Source organism: Chelonoidis abingdonii, chromosome 5, assembly GCF_003597395.2.
Source record: "Chelonoidis abingdonii isolate Lonesome George chromosome 5, CheloAbing_2.0, whole genome shotgun sequence".
Classification (NCBI taxonomy): domain Eukaryota; kingdom Metazoa; phylum Chordata; order Testudines; family Testudinidae; genus Chelonoidis; species Chelonoidis abingdonii.
In genome coordinates this window covers 25743779-25757280 of record NC_133773.1, presented here as the reverse complement: position 1 = coordinate 25757280, position 13502 = coordinate 25743779, and the positions used below count along the sequence as shown (strand labels likewise).

The 13502-nt window shown below is 42.7% G+C and overlaps 1 protein-coding gene across 1 annotated transcript in view; it reads right to left on the bottom strand.

Annotated features, from left to right (window-relative positions):
* LOC116814757 (melanopsin-like) overlaps positions 1 to 13502 on the bottom strand; it is a 60841-nt gene that overhangs the window by 25374 nt on the left and 21965 nt on the right. The window contains exons 5-6 of the mRNA XM_032762587.2: positions 2410 to 2581; positions 427 to 582 (exon numbers count right to left, since the gene is read on the bottom strand). Of these exons, the coding sequence (XP_032618478.1) occupies positions 427 to 582; positions 2410 to 2581 (328 nt within the window). The remainder of the gene's footprint in view (positions 1 to 426; positions 583 to 2409; positions 2582 to 13502) is intronic.

Genomic DNA, 13502 nt, shown 5'->3' with positions numbered 1-13502 from the left:
AGGAGGGGGATTCTTGAGAGATCAGATGTGAGGAGAGTGATCATCTGCTGAGATGCCTAGGATTACTCTGCATAAAATCAGAATACACACACACACAAAGCAGCATGAAGGAAGTGAAAACAAAAATCTGTGCTCAGGAAAAAAAAGCACACAAAGTTTCCTGTAAGAACTAGCTAGTCTTGTTCTCTTTTATTCAAAGGGCTATCCTGAGGAATGATATATCACCTCTAATCTGGTGTCTATTTTAACTGCTTTTAAAAGGAAGATGAACTCCTTATGGGTGACAACACTGATTATAGTTGAATCTCATTTACAATCCATGGAGGAGTCAGATTTCTGTGAAATATCTCAGGGCAGCTTCAGGCTAGAACACTTGCTCCTCATTACTAACTTATCTTGACTAAGGGCCACCAGATTTCTACTTACCCTGCCCATGCAATCATGGTGACACAAGCATATGGAGACCAAGACAAGACAAACACAACGATGACCACAAAAGCAATTTTTGCCAGCTTCCATTCATTCTTCACGGAATGCGAGAGGTAGGATTTATGACCATAGGACCCTAGCTTCTGAACATCCCTGTGAGAAGAACAACAAGGGAAGTCACCTAGTGTAAGAAAACGTTTGGTACAAGATGCACAATGCATTATTAACAATAAATAAAATGGAGCACACACTTTACCTTTCCCTGCCCAAATATACTCAGTTATTTAATATCTTAAGGATAACGATCTTACTCTGCTACACCCTGCAAAGGGGAGTAAACATGTAAAATGGCCTCAAAACAGCCAAAAGGAGTAAGCAGGAAGAGAGACACTGCCTCCGTGACATGCTCACTCTTTGTCCTCAAGAACAGCCCAGATGGGGCTGTGCAGTTCTGAGGGATGAGGCTAACACAACTGGGGAGTAGCATAGTCCTTTTGGACCAGACAGATCTCCAGTAGCGAATGAGCAGCAGAAAATCCCACTCCTTGCCCTCTGCGACAGTGCCAGAGGCACAAGGAGGTTACTCATTTCCTTGAGGAGCCATGCTGGCAGGGTTGGTGGAAGGCCAGACAACAGAGCTGTCATCAGGGCTGATCTCATCTCTGGGGATTTCATGTATTATGCATGGATTCACTCCTCACAAGGGCAGCGCTCCTTGTTGCCTACACACTTCCACTAACTCCTCCCTATCTCTTGAGGAGATGATGTCAAATGAACTCCACAGATTCCAACTCACTGAGCCAGGTATATTGGTATTGTATGCTGGCACGTAATGTTTAAGGGGGCTATTTTATACTCCTGCAGGTTTATCCATCGGACAGCGGTATTTGAGCCAATGAGAGATGACATTATTTTTGCTTAGAGATATATTTTGGAGATCATGGTTTAGCTGCAGATATTCTGAAGGAATCATTAATACAAGCCTGGAGAAATTCTCACAGCCATTGTGTGGGGATTCTTCAGATATCATCATCCCTTTTTTATGCCAGCAAAATCAACTAATATCCTGCAATTTATAGTAAACTGGTCTGACAGGACCCCCTATTCAGAAAAGCACACAAGCAAGTGCTTAACTGTAAGCACCTATGCAAGTCCATCCCTATTCAGCAAAGCTTCTTAACCATGTGCTCAAGTCTCATAGTAGTCGATGGGGGTTAAACATGTTTAAAGTTAGGCATGGAATTAGTTACTTTGCTGAAACAGGGCAACAGGGTTTGATCCCATTCAGGTCAGTAGAAAGACTGACAGACTTCAACTGGATTTGGATTAGGCCCCGAATGAGTAATATGTACATATTGAGAAGCAAAACAATAGAGAGAGTTCCCTTTTTGATCTCTGATCAGGCCAAATTTTTAGTTCAAATATTTACAAGAGAAGGCTGAGAGTCATGTGCAAAACAATTTGTACCTGCCTGTATATTTGCATGAAATTTGGTCAAATGCATGCATGAATAGATGTGTGTGCACCATGGCCCATCTCATCTCCCTGAGTTCAGCTGTAAAAGCTGTGATTTCTGGAATGTCTACAATACATGAAACTCTTGAGGCACAAGGACTTTAATGTCTGTGGAGTGCGCTAAAATCAGGTGATGCCCATTTTGCTGTAGAACAGATGTATTCATTGTCATAACCTCCAGGGGGCTTAAATGATGAACCCAAACACTGAAGAAAATGAAAAATAGCTGAATATGAGAAAATAGATAAATAGAAGCAGAAATACTAACTCGACTGTCTATCTGGAGCATGTAAGCAGGGAGTTCTCCGTATTGTAATTCCGTGGGACATCAAAGGAGAATACAGATTCAGTGTAAGCAGCATCATTAATAAATCTACTACCCAGCTTGATTTTCAGCCAAGAGCTTTAAAGTATGCTTTACAGCAAGAAGACAAGAGATTTAACTACTCTTGCTACCCTGCTTACCTGCCAGTACTTCTTATGGCCAGAAACATGAATAAATAGCAATGGAATATTATAATCAGGGGAATGAAAAACACACAGCAACATAACATCATGGTGTAACTTCTGTTTGCTGGGGAATAGGTTACATAGTCCCATGTACAAGATATCATCAACCCTTCTGGCACATAGGAACCTAAGAAACATGAAAAGTAAATATATATATACACATACATATACACATATATACATACACAGTTTATAAAATTACTGGTCAAGGTTTAAGAACTGGACAGTTAACAAGCAAATGGTAATACTATACATGTGACCCTCACTGGCCATCCTGTATTGCATAATTACTTAACTGCTGTATTGTACAAGCTAGTTCCAGAATATGGAGAACACAGATACAGTGTTGGCATACATGTTGTCTCCCACCTAGTCTGAACTCATTAAAAAAACTGCATCATGCACAGACAATAAGAAAACGGCTAGAAATCTCTGAGGGGGTCAACAAGCATATAGACAAAGGGGATCCAGTAGATATATTGTACTTAGAATTTCAGAAAGCCTTTGACAAGGCCCTTCACCAAAGGTTCTTAAGCAAATTAAGCTGTCATGGGATAAGAGGGAAGGTGCTCTCATGGATTGGTAACTGGTTAAAAGATATGAAACAAAGGGTAGGAATAAATGGTCAGTTTTCAGAATGGAGAGAGGTAAAGATTGGTATCCCCCAAGGGACCAGCCCTATTCAACATCTTCATAAATGATCTGGAAAATGGGGTAAATAGTGAGGTGGCAAAATTTGCAAATGATGCAAAACTACTCAAGATAGTTAAGTCCCAGTCGGACTGCAAAGAGCTAAACAATGATCTCACAAAACCAGGTGACTGGGCATCAAAATGGCAGATGAAATTCAGTGTTGATAAATGCAAAGTAATTCATATTGGAAAACATAATCTCCAACTATACGTATAAAATAATAGGGTCTAAATTAGCTGTTACCACTAAAGAAAGATCTTGGAGTCATTGTGGATTATTTTCTGAAAAATCCACTCAATGTACAGCAGCAGTCAAAAAATGAACAGAATGTTGGGAAACATTAAGAAAGGGATAGATAATGAGACAGAAAATACCATACTGCCTCTATATAAATCCATGGTACGCCCACATCTTGAATACTGCATAGAGACGTCATCACCCCATCTCAGGAAAAAAAAAAAAAAAAAAAAGATATATTGGAATTGGAAAAGGTTCAGAAAAGGGGAACAAAATGGATTAGGGCTATGGAACGGCTTCCATATGAGGAGAGATTAATATAACGGGGACTTTTCAGCTTAGAAAAGAGATGACTAATGGGAGGGATATGATAGAGGTCTATAAAATCATGACTAGTGTGGAGAAAGTAAATAAGGAAGTGTTATTTACTCCTTCTCATAACACAAAAATTAGGGGTCACCAAATGAAATTAATTGGCAGCAGCTTTAAAACAAACAAAAGGAAGTATTTCTTCACACAACTCAGTCAACCTGTGGAACTCTTTGCCAGAGGATGTTGTGAAGGCCAAGACTGTAACAGGGTTCAAAAAAGAACTAGATAAATTCATGGACGATAGATCCACCAATGGCTATTAGCCAGGATGGGCAGGGATGGTGTCTTTAGCCTCTGTTTGCCAGAAGCTGGGAATGAAACACATGGGATGAATCACTTGATTACGTGTTCATTCCCTCTGGGGAACCTGTCATTAGCCACTGTTGGAAGACAGGATACTGGGCTAAGTGGACCTTTGGTCTGACCCAGTATGGCCGTTCTTATATTCTTAACTGTCAGTCTTTCACGAGCAACCTTTTAAAGTACTTCAAGTGATACATGATGGCATTTTGAATACTGTCTAGCGGAGAGACAATCTATCCAACTGCTCCCCACCTCTCAATTACTTGCAAGGAGGTCATTTTCAGCAGACACGTAAGAATCTTCAGTAATAGACGTGTTTTAAAGGCGCATCTGCTGACACCACTGTAATTGAGGGTGTTTTGAGATTACTTTGGAGATGGTCTCTCATTTAAAGGGATTCATAATGTTACCTGTGCAAATTTGATACAGACTGAATCTTTGCAAAGTCTCATCCTAGAAGCTACTTTCCCTACCCATACTTTATAAATTGATAGGTAACAAGATGGAGGAACTGGAGCTACTGGTGCAGGAAGTGAAACCGGATATTATAGGGATAACAGAAACATGGTGGAATAGTAGTCATGACTGGAGTACAGGTATTGAAGGCTATGTGCTGTTTAGGAAAGACAGAAAGAAAGGCAAAGGTGGTGGAGTAGCATTGTACATCAAATGATGAGGTCACTGTAAGAAATAAGAGTGAGGATGGATAAGACAGAAGTCTGTCTGGGCAAAAATCACACTGGGAAAGAAAGCTACTAAGAGCCTCCTCCTGAGATAGTGCTTGGGGTGTGCTACGACACCGGGATCTGATGGGACATGGAGTAGAGACTCTTTTAATGTTTTTAATGAAACGTAAATACTAAGGGGAAATGTGTGATATGGGAGACTCTCAACTTCCAGATCTAGACTGGAGGGACAAGTGCTTGTAAGAATAATAGGGCGTCAGATTTTTCTGGCTGGTGATAGCGGATGGATTTCTTCACCAATAGTTGAAGAACCGACCAGAGGGATGGCCATTTTAGATTTGTGTTTGGTGAGCGGTGAGGACCTCGGTAGATAGAAATGGGTTTGTAGGGGAAACCTTGGGCTCAAGTGATCAGAGCTAATTCAGTTCAAAACTAGCGATGGAAGGATACTAACAAAATAGATTGGGATTAGGGTTTTTGACTTTCTCAATGCAAGTGGCTAACTTTAAGGGTTAAGAATTAGTTTAAGAGAAGGATTTGTGACTGAAGAACTTGTGGATCAACGCGGTAGGAGGCCCTGCGACCATTACTTTAAGACAGCTGCGAAACCTATATCGGAAGCCTGCATCCAAGAAGGGGAAAAAAACCTAGCAGGAGTTTAGAGCCAGTCTGAATGAGCAGCATTACAGAAGAGGTATTAGAAAAAGAGCAGAAAGCTACAGAGGGAAGAAAGGTGGATTAGCAAGGGAAGCTACTTAGTGAGGTCAGACATGTTAGGGATAAAATGAGGAAGCTTTATAAGCGTTGTAGAAGTTGGACCTTGCAAAGGGAATTAAAACCAATAGTAAAAGGTTCTATAGCCACATTAAATAGAAGGAAAACAAAGAAGGAAGATAGTGGGAACCGCTATATACATCGAGGATGGAATGGAGTAAGGTAACCTAGCAGGGCCCGATATCTAATAAGTATACTTTGCCTCAGTCATTAAATAAGTAATTGGAGGCTATTAGCGATGATGAAGGTATGTATAACCGGGAATGAGGATTATGGAGTGTGATTACATATCAGAGGTGTGGAAGCCGAAACTTGAAACAAGCTGGATGGGACAAAATCGGAGGTGCCTGGACATATCTCCATCCAAGAATATTAAGAACTGGCGCATGAAATTTGCAGTCCGTAGAAGAATTTTTAAGAAATCATCTAAGTCTACAGTTGTTTCAGTAATGGACATGAGTCAATGCCATTCGTAGCAATATTGCTTAAACTGGGCCAGGTGCTGTCGTAGATTCCTAGATGTCTTCAATGACAGCGAGACAACACAAGATGGATTTCATGGCTCCAGGAGCTAACGATAGGCTGTTCAGTCTTCGCATCACTTTGCTAGATATACACGGTCTAGGAAAAATTTTGCAGGAGAAAGTAGTTTCATGACATTGAGGTCAATGGTAATTGGGAAATACACCACGATTTTACTAAAGGTCTCAAAATACTATGCGCTCTTTGCAAAACACCAATCCTTGGACTCAGATCCTTCGTGTCGGAGAAGAGGTGCACAGATATAGGAAGCAAAGGAAATCGAAGGTCAGTTAGCTTCTTGAATTTATCAATCCTATCGTATTTCAGTTGTTAGGTAATTGGAGGATATGCATGTGAAAGTATTTGCACTTTATATTATGATAAACTTGTATGGAAGTTGATAGGACTAGGAACATGGGTGAAAGAGTGCTCAGATCGCCATCCCGAGCGGTCGTAACTGAAGGGTGACATGATCTTGCTTAGGACGTGCGATAGTCAAGAGCTCTAGCATGGAGTTCCTGCACACGAGTAAACCCGGCTATGTGCGGAGACGCAGAATCATGTTATATTATTATTCTTAATCTTTTTAATCTCAAACTCAATATCTCCTTGCTCGAGCCTAAATTCTATCGGCATTTTAAGAACCAACGACGCGCGCGACAATTGTGGATTAAATTAAGTTTGCCGATTGAGCAAGCGCTGGAGCGCGATTGCCGTCCAAACACCGAAAGTTGCAAGTCGAGTGAGAAAAGCTACAAATACTAGAGCTTAGATTGAGCAATGACCTCTGTATCGATCCAGCATTATATGAGTACCAGATAATGAGACATGAGAGATTATACTTGAGAGTCTAGAAAAAATGACAAGAGTAATAGACAATTAAGAGTGCATTAGTGATCCAACTAATGATGAGATCAGTCATTTTGGCGCGAGACCACCCGCACATAGTAATGCGAAATAGATAGACGCGTAGGAGAGGAGGATATATGTCGGCTAAATGGTTGAGAGAACGAGATGATGGGTGATTTAATGAAAAGTCCTGCGCCCTGTCGCGAGTGATGTGATATCACGACTAGTAGAACACTGGTCTAGTTAGAATGAACTGTTCGAATGGCTGTTTTGTAGATAACTGCATCAGGTCGAGGTATTTTTCGCAAAGATAAAGAAAGTGTTAGTAACGTTATATAAGGCACTGGTGAGACCTCCACCTGAATACCTCGTGTGCCATGTTGACAGAGTGTAACTGTCTTTTACGTTATGTTTAGAAGATGCAAATCTCAACCTGGAACAGCTTCTAGCCTGGTGGCTATAGGATGATCCGTGGAATGAAACCTGCCCTATGAAAAGAGAACTCAAAGAGCTTGGGCTTGTTTAGGCCTGCCAAAAGAAGGTGCGGGGGGATAAGGCTGTCCTATCATCATATGCATATATGATCTAGTACTGCTTAGGATTAATACTTGGGTTAGCAGAGCGAGAGCATGAAATTTAAGGATTATAGATGAGCATAGATAGCATAGGGAGAGCATAGGAAGAGTGGTGGTATCAAGAGTAAGGAATACTGGAAGCTCACAAACGCTTATATGACTATGGATGAGGATTGACGCAGAGAGAAGGTTGGCTTGTAACCATTAGAGGAGTTGAAGTGCTCGAGAAGACGCGATCTTCGCACGAGTGACACTAAGTGGGGAACAAGACCACTGCTCTGCGTTTTGAAGTCCATCGAGCCATCGATCAGTCTTTAGGGGCTTGCATTTTAATTATGGAAATGGTGATAATAAGATGATAGGAAGCATTCTTGATTAACTCTAATTTGGAGAAGACACATTGAATTTTTATCGGTATTTACCCATGACAGATACAAACAATCTAGCTTTTTCTATATTTTTATGAATGATTAAACGCTCCACTCTAAAAGGATGGTTGTAAAATGGGAGTGGATTGTACGTGAGCACACGGATGAATATATATTAAACGGGAACTCAGAGTAGAATTCCTTTGACTAGAACACTCGACTTTGACCTAGAGGTGGATGCTTGATTCGCCCATCCCTGTGGTAGAGAGAGAGTCAGGAAGGGAATTCTGGTTTCTGAGAAAAGTAATCACAGCAGTCTTTTCTTCTGATGTGGCTCACCCAGAGCAAGGGAATGTCGTTCAGCACTGATCGCATAATTGGGATCGGAGGATTTCCCCAGGCAAAGATTGGCAAGAGGCCTTGGAGGTTTTTCGCCCCTTCCCTCTGCAAGCCATGGGCATGGGTTGTGCTGGTGGACAAATCCTCTGCAGCTGAGGTCTTCAAAACCAAAACTGTTGCCAGACTTCAAATACTGCGGACATAGGTTAGGGGTTGTTATAAAAGTGGATGGGTAGGGTTCTGTGGCCTGCTTTGTGCAGGAGGTCAGACTAGATGATCATATTGGTCCCTTCTGACCTATGAGTCTATGAGATATGTCCTAAAAACATGTGGGTTGGATGTGGAGGGACAGCAGAAGAACCAGAGATTCTGCAAAGAGGTATCTGTGATGGATCTCAGCAACTGCCCTCAGGGAAAGGCAGGGGCAAGGGGCTGTGTGTGGGTTAAGTGTGTGGTGGTTAAAACTGGACTCATTTTGCACAAGACCGATATCAAAACTAGTCCCAATAAAATGTTCAAAACCTCTCTGAAGCATTTCTAAAACTGCTTTATTGCAACATCTTCATATAAAATGCCTGATGGTGTGGTGCACTAGAAGGCTTTTACTGGTACTAATTTAAGATTTTGGGCAACCTAAATTGCTCAGTGTGTGTGCTCCACTCCTGCTCCTTGCATCTAACACATGTCTGTGCTGAGAGAGAAGCAGGAGAGAATAGCACAAAGCTGGCTACAGCAGCTTTCTGCCAGCTGAGGATTTCCTTGCGCTGTGGGAATCCTCTGAAGCTGGCTTGAAATAGCTTCAATTGTAGTTTGCACCAGTGAAATGGTAAATATTTGCCCCAGGATATTGCATTAATACTGGGTTTATGTACATGTGTATTAGAGCAGGAGGTGCAGTGAATGCTCCAGAAGCATTTCTTAACCATTCTCTTCCAGTCACTCAGAACTTTCACCTTAGTTCAGTGGAAGGCCTGAGCTCTGCATAGGCAGACTCTTACACCCACATGGAGTTCTGCTGAGGTCTATGGGACTCTGTATAGGTGCAGGCATGTGCCCAGATTCTTTGGCACAGTCAGGGGCTTAGGCCCTGATCTTGCCAGCTGACTAGTGGAGTCAGAACCTTATGCTCCAGCTGAGCCTCACTGAAGGTATGTCTATACTGCAAATGTATGTGTGCTTGTAGTATGGTAACAGGTGTCTGCTATCTTTAATCTAGCTGGCAAAGGTAACAGTAGTAATGTAGATGTGGCAGCAGGAGGTTCAGCACAGGTTAGCAACCAAGAGAGGCTGGGTATGTACTCTAGTCAGGACCATCGAGAACGGGTTCGGGCTGGTGAAATATTTTTTTCGGGCATCCTTGCAAGGGTGGACCGGCTAAACAGGGCCAATGAAGCTGGGAAAGCCAAGCCTCAGGCCTCCTTCCAGACCGCCCCCCTCGTTGGCCCCAGTAATTTGTACCAGCTTCCTCCCTCCCCCCTCGTTGGCCCTGACTCTAGTTGTTAGCTCCTTGCCACAATGTCAACACTGCTCTTTTTACCTATGCTAGCTAGATTGAAGCTAGTGTGTGCACCTGAGCTGCCATCACACCGACACCTGCTGTGAATACATACCCTGAACAGGGTAATGTGCAGGCTCATGGATCAGCCTGAAGGATTGGGCCTTAGATTTTAAACACTTTAGAATACAGCCAAAGCAGGGACCGCTGTGTCTTACAAATTGTGACACACATTGTCATTGCTTAACAAATGAGAAATAATCCTAATGGGCTATGCAGTAAAACCCGCTACTGCACCTAACTCCTTTTCTTGATTATGAGCTGTAAATATAAGACACACAGTGCTGAATATTAAAAGCAGAGCTGTGGTGGTTAGAGAGCAAGTGCAAGCTTTGGAATGGATATAAGCAGAGATGCTAATTAAAAGAAAAAAAATCAATGAAGGCAAAGGAAAATAGCTTGAAAATGCTTAATATAATTTTTCTTCATTGTCTGACCCTTTTAGCATCAGAAAATCCTCTTCACTAGATGAAAGTAATTCTATTAGCATTTGCATGCTAGCTATCTTATTATGCTAACAGAATTCAGAGTATTCTCACTATCAGGGTAAAGCTGTACTGTTTTTGCTTTTCATAGGCAAGTCAAGGGAAACAACATTAAGCAAGCTTTTTTTGGTTCTCAGTGCCTGGCCTTCACTACCAATAACAAAAAAGAAAAATATCACTCATTACCCACTTCTATTTCTTCACTCAGGAAAGCTGAACAACATTGGATGATGTTAAACTCTTTTAAAAAGTTTTTAGAGAAAGATCACTAGCATATCAGTATAAGAGGAGTAGCTCTGTTAGCAGCAAAGAGTCCTGTGGCACTTCATAGACTACAGACTGTGGGGAGCTCCACGCCCTTTAAATCCTGGCTCCAGCCCGGCCGCCAAAGCTGGGGGCAGGATTTAAAGGGCTCTGGGCTCTCCACAGCGGCAGGGAGCTCCGAGCCCTTTAAATCCCAGCCCGCCGGAGCTGCGGGTGGGATTTAAAGGGCTTGGAGCTCCCCACTGTTGCGGGGAGCCCAGAGTCCTTTTAATCCCATCCGTGCAAGCCGGTGCGGTCCAGCACGGCATACTGGCTCTTGCCGATACACTATACCGGACCGTACTGGCTTACTTTCACCTCTGGACGCCTGTAATATTTTATGAATATTAAATGTGTGATTGATTTTTATTGTATTGTATGCTATATGATTTCAAGGAGGTAATTCAGGCATCAGCTCACACGCATGTAAACAGGAAAGTGGTCAAACATTTCTGACAGACACCCATTTACCAATCTATGTCTTAAAAAGCCATGCAGAGAACCAATTGCTTTGAAGTCTATCCTTGACTCCTGCTGTCAGACGTCACCGGTGTGGTGCTCTGCTTTGTTCAATGTTGACAACAGTCAGCTGTGTGAGTGTGTTCCCTCTGTGTGCTGCCTAACAACTCCCACCTAGTGGGCCACATAAGCCAGTTTAAACAGGGTCAAGAAACACAGGGAGACAAGGGGCAAGTCTACACTACAAAATTAAGTCAATATAAATTACGTTGACATACAGCCACTGCAGTTATTGAATCAGTTTTACACATTCACACTACGTCCTTGTGCTCGTGGTGCACATCCTCACCAGGAATGTTTGCACTGATTTAACTACCAGGGTGGGGCATTGGGGATGGTTTCTGAAAGGCAATCGCAGTAAACATAAGCAATGCAGTATCTATACTGACACTGCAGCAACCTATCTACGTTGACTAAGCGCTACACCTCTCAGCGAGATTGAATTATTAAATCGGTGTAATGGGTACGTTACATCGGTGGGAGCTACATTTTAGTGTAGAAACTTACAGAGATGGGTTGACATAAGGCAGCTCATGTCAATCTAACTCTGTAGTGTAGACCAAGCCAAAGGATGTTGGAGTGGATAAAGGAATGCAGTCCCTATAGGAGGGAGGAAGGAAGGAAGGGACGGATGGACGGACACACACACACACGCACGCGCGCCCCCGCCCGGGAGCAGACTGAACCCCAATACCAAATCTGGGAGAGTCAAGACAAGTTAGGCCTACCTAAGCACTATGTCCCAATAGCAACTATGTGAGCGAAACCAGACAATCACTATACTCTTGGATGAACTCTCACAGACAAAACACACATCACCTGTGGCTGAACTCTTCTCACAAAGTGATCACTCTGTATCTGACCTATCAGTCCTCATCCTCAAAGAAAACCTGCACAACACTTTCAAAAGATGAACCTGGGAGCTTAACTTCATAATTTTGCTAGATACTAAAAATCACAGATTGAATAGACACATTGTTGTAATAAGCAATACATCCAATCTAAAACTTATTATCAGTAATCACCCCCAGATGCTTCCCCCTCTTTCTTTTCTCCCTATTACCAGCAAGTGGTTAACGGGTCACTTTATCTTGAACGGTCCCATGAAATACGTGTTAACTACTTATGCTGAACCATCTGTTCCATCTTATATTTAGCTGTGACTTTCTGATTAAGTTTCCTAGACCTGAAGAACAACTCCCTCTAAATTTGAAAGCTTGTCTCTCTCACCAACACAAGTTGGTCAATAAAAGATATTACCTCATTCACCTTGTCTTTCTCATATCCTTTGACAAACACAACAACACTACATACATAAGCTTTAGGTAAGGCAGTTATGCACGTAGGCAGGTTTTTAAATTTAAAAATGCTTCACTCTTGTTATGCTTTATTCTCACTGTTGGGGTTAAACTATGTTTTGTTTAAACTGTTTTATGTTGTCATGGGGTCCCCTCACTAGTAGGGTGTCTCCTCCTGGCTATTCTGGGGATTAGCTCCTTCCAGGTCCAACAGCTCCTTCTATCACTCGTGCATGCACCCTGCTACCCCATGAAATTCAGGGTGATCTCTCTTCATGGCTTGGGGCTCCCAGCCATTTCACTACAATGCCTCGCTTCTGGGGTTTTAAAGTATGATCACATGACTATCCGAGAGAGTCTTCTGCTCCCCTGCCCAGTCTTTGCCACTTCTCCCAGTGGCTGGTAGGGGAACCCGAGCCCACCCACTAACTCACGTTCCAGACCGGGAACTATGTTTAGCCAACCGTGTTCCGCTTTCTCCCAGACCCTGTTGCTCTTTCCCTAGACTCCTTCCTACATCTTCTAACTCTCCTCTCTCTAAGTCAGCCAGCCCACACTCCCTCCTCCAATGGATTAACTGCAGACTACATAGCTCTGTAACGCCTGAACACACACCTGTTCTCTCAGAGGGAAACTGCAGACAACTTCCCCAGCAGCTCTTTTCTGCTGCCAGCTTCCTGGCTTTATATCAGTCCTGCAGGCTCCTTCTCAGCTGGGTTCCATCAAACAGCCTCTCAAACCATATTTCTCCCTCAGGTGCAGCCTCTCAGGTTAATTCATCTAATTTACCCTGCTCTGCCTTGTGTGGGGGTAAATATCCCATCCCATATGTTACTGTGTTTACACACTGGTCACAACACCTGAAGGGAAGACTTGTACAGCTCAAACCATTCATGCCTGCTAACGAATCACTGTTGGTGCACAAGGTGCACCAGTCTGAGAGGGTGGAAATTGTGCGACTCTACCCTGAGAAGCAAAGACACAGGGGGTGGGCTCAGAAAAACTAAGCAGCTTCAAAGGTGCAGATAGCCCTGAATTATGACAACTGTGTTCTGGGAAATCAGCAGATGTGGCAACTGCAAGGCTGATCTGGCTTATTTTCTTCTACTGATGCCACAATATTGTTTTAACTCATATATTAGAAATTAAGAGACGGAAAAGAACTATCAG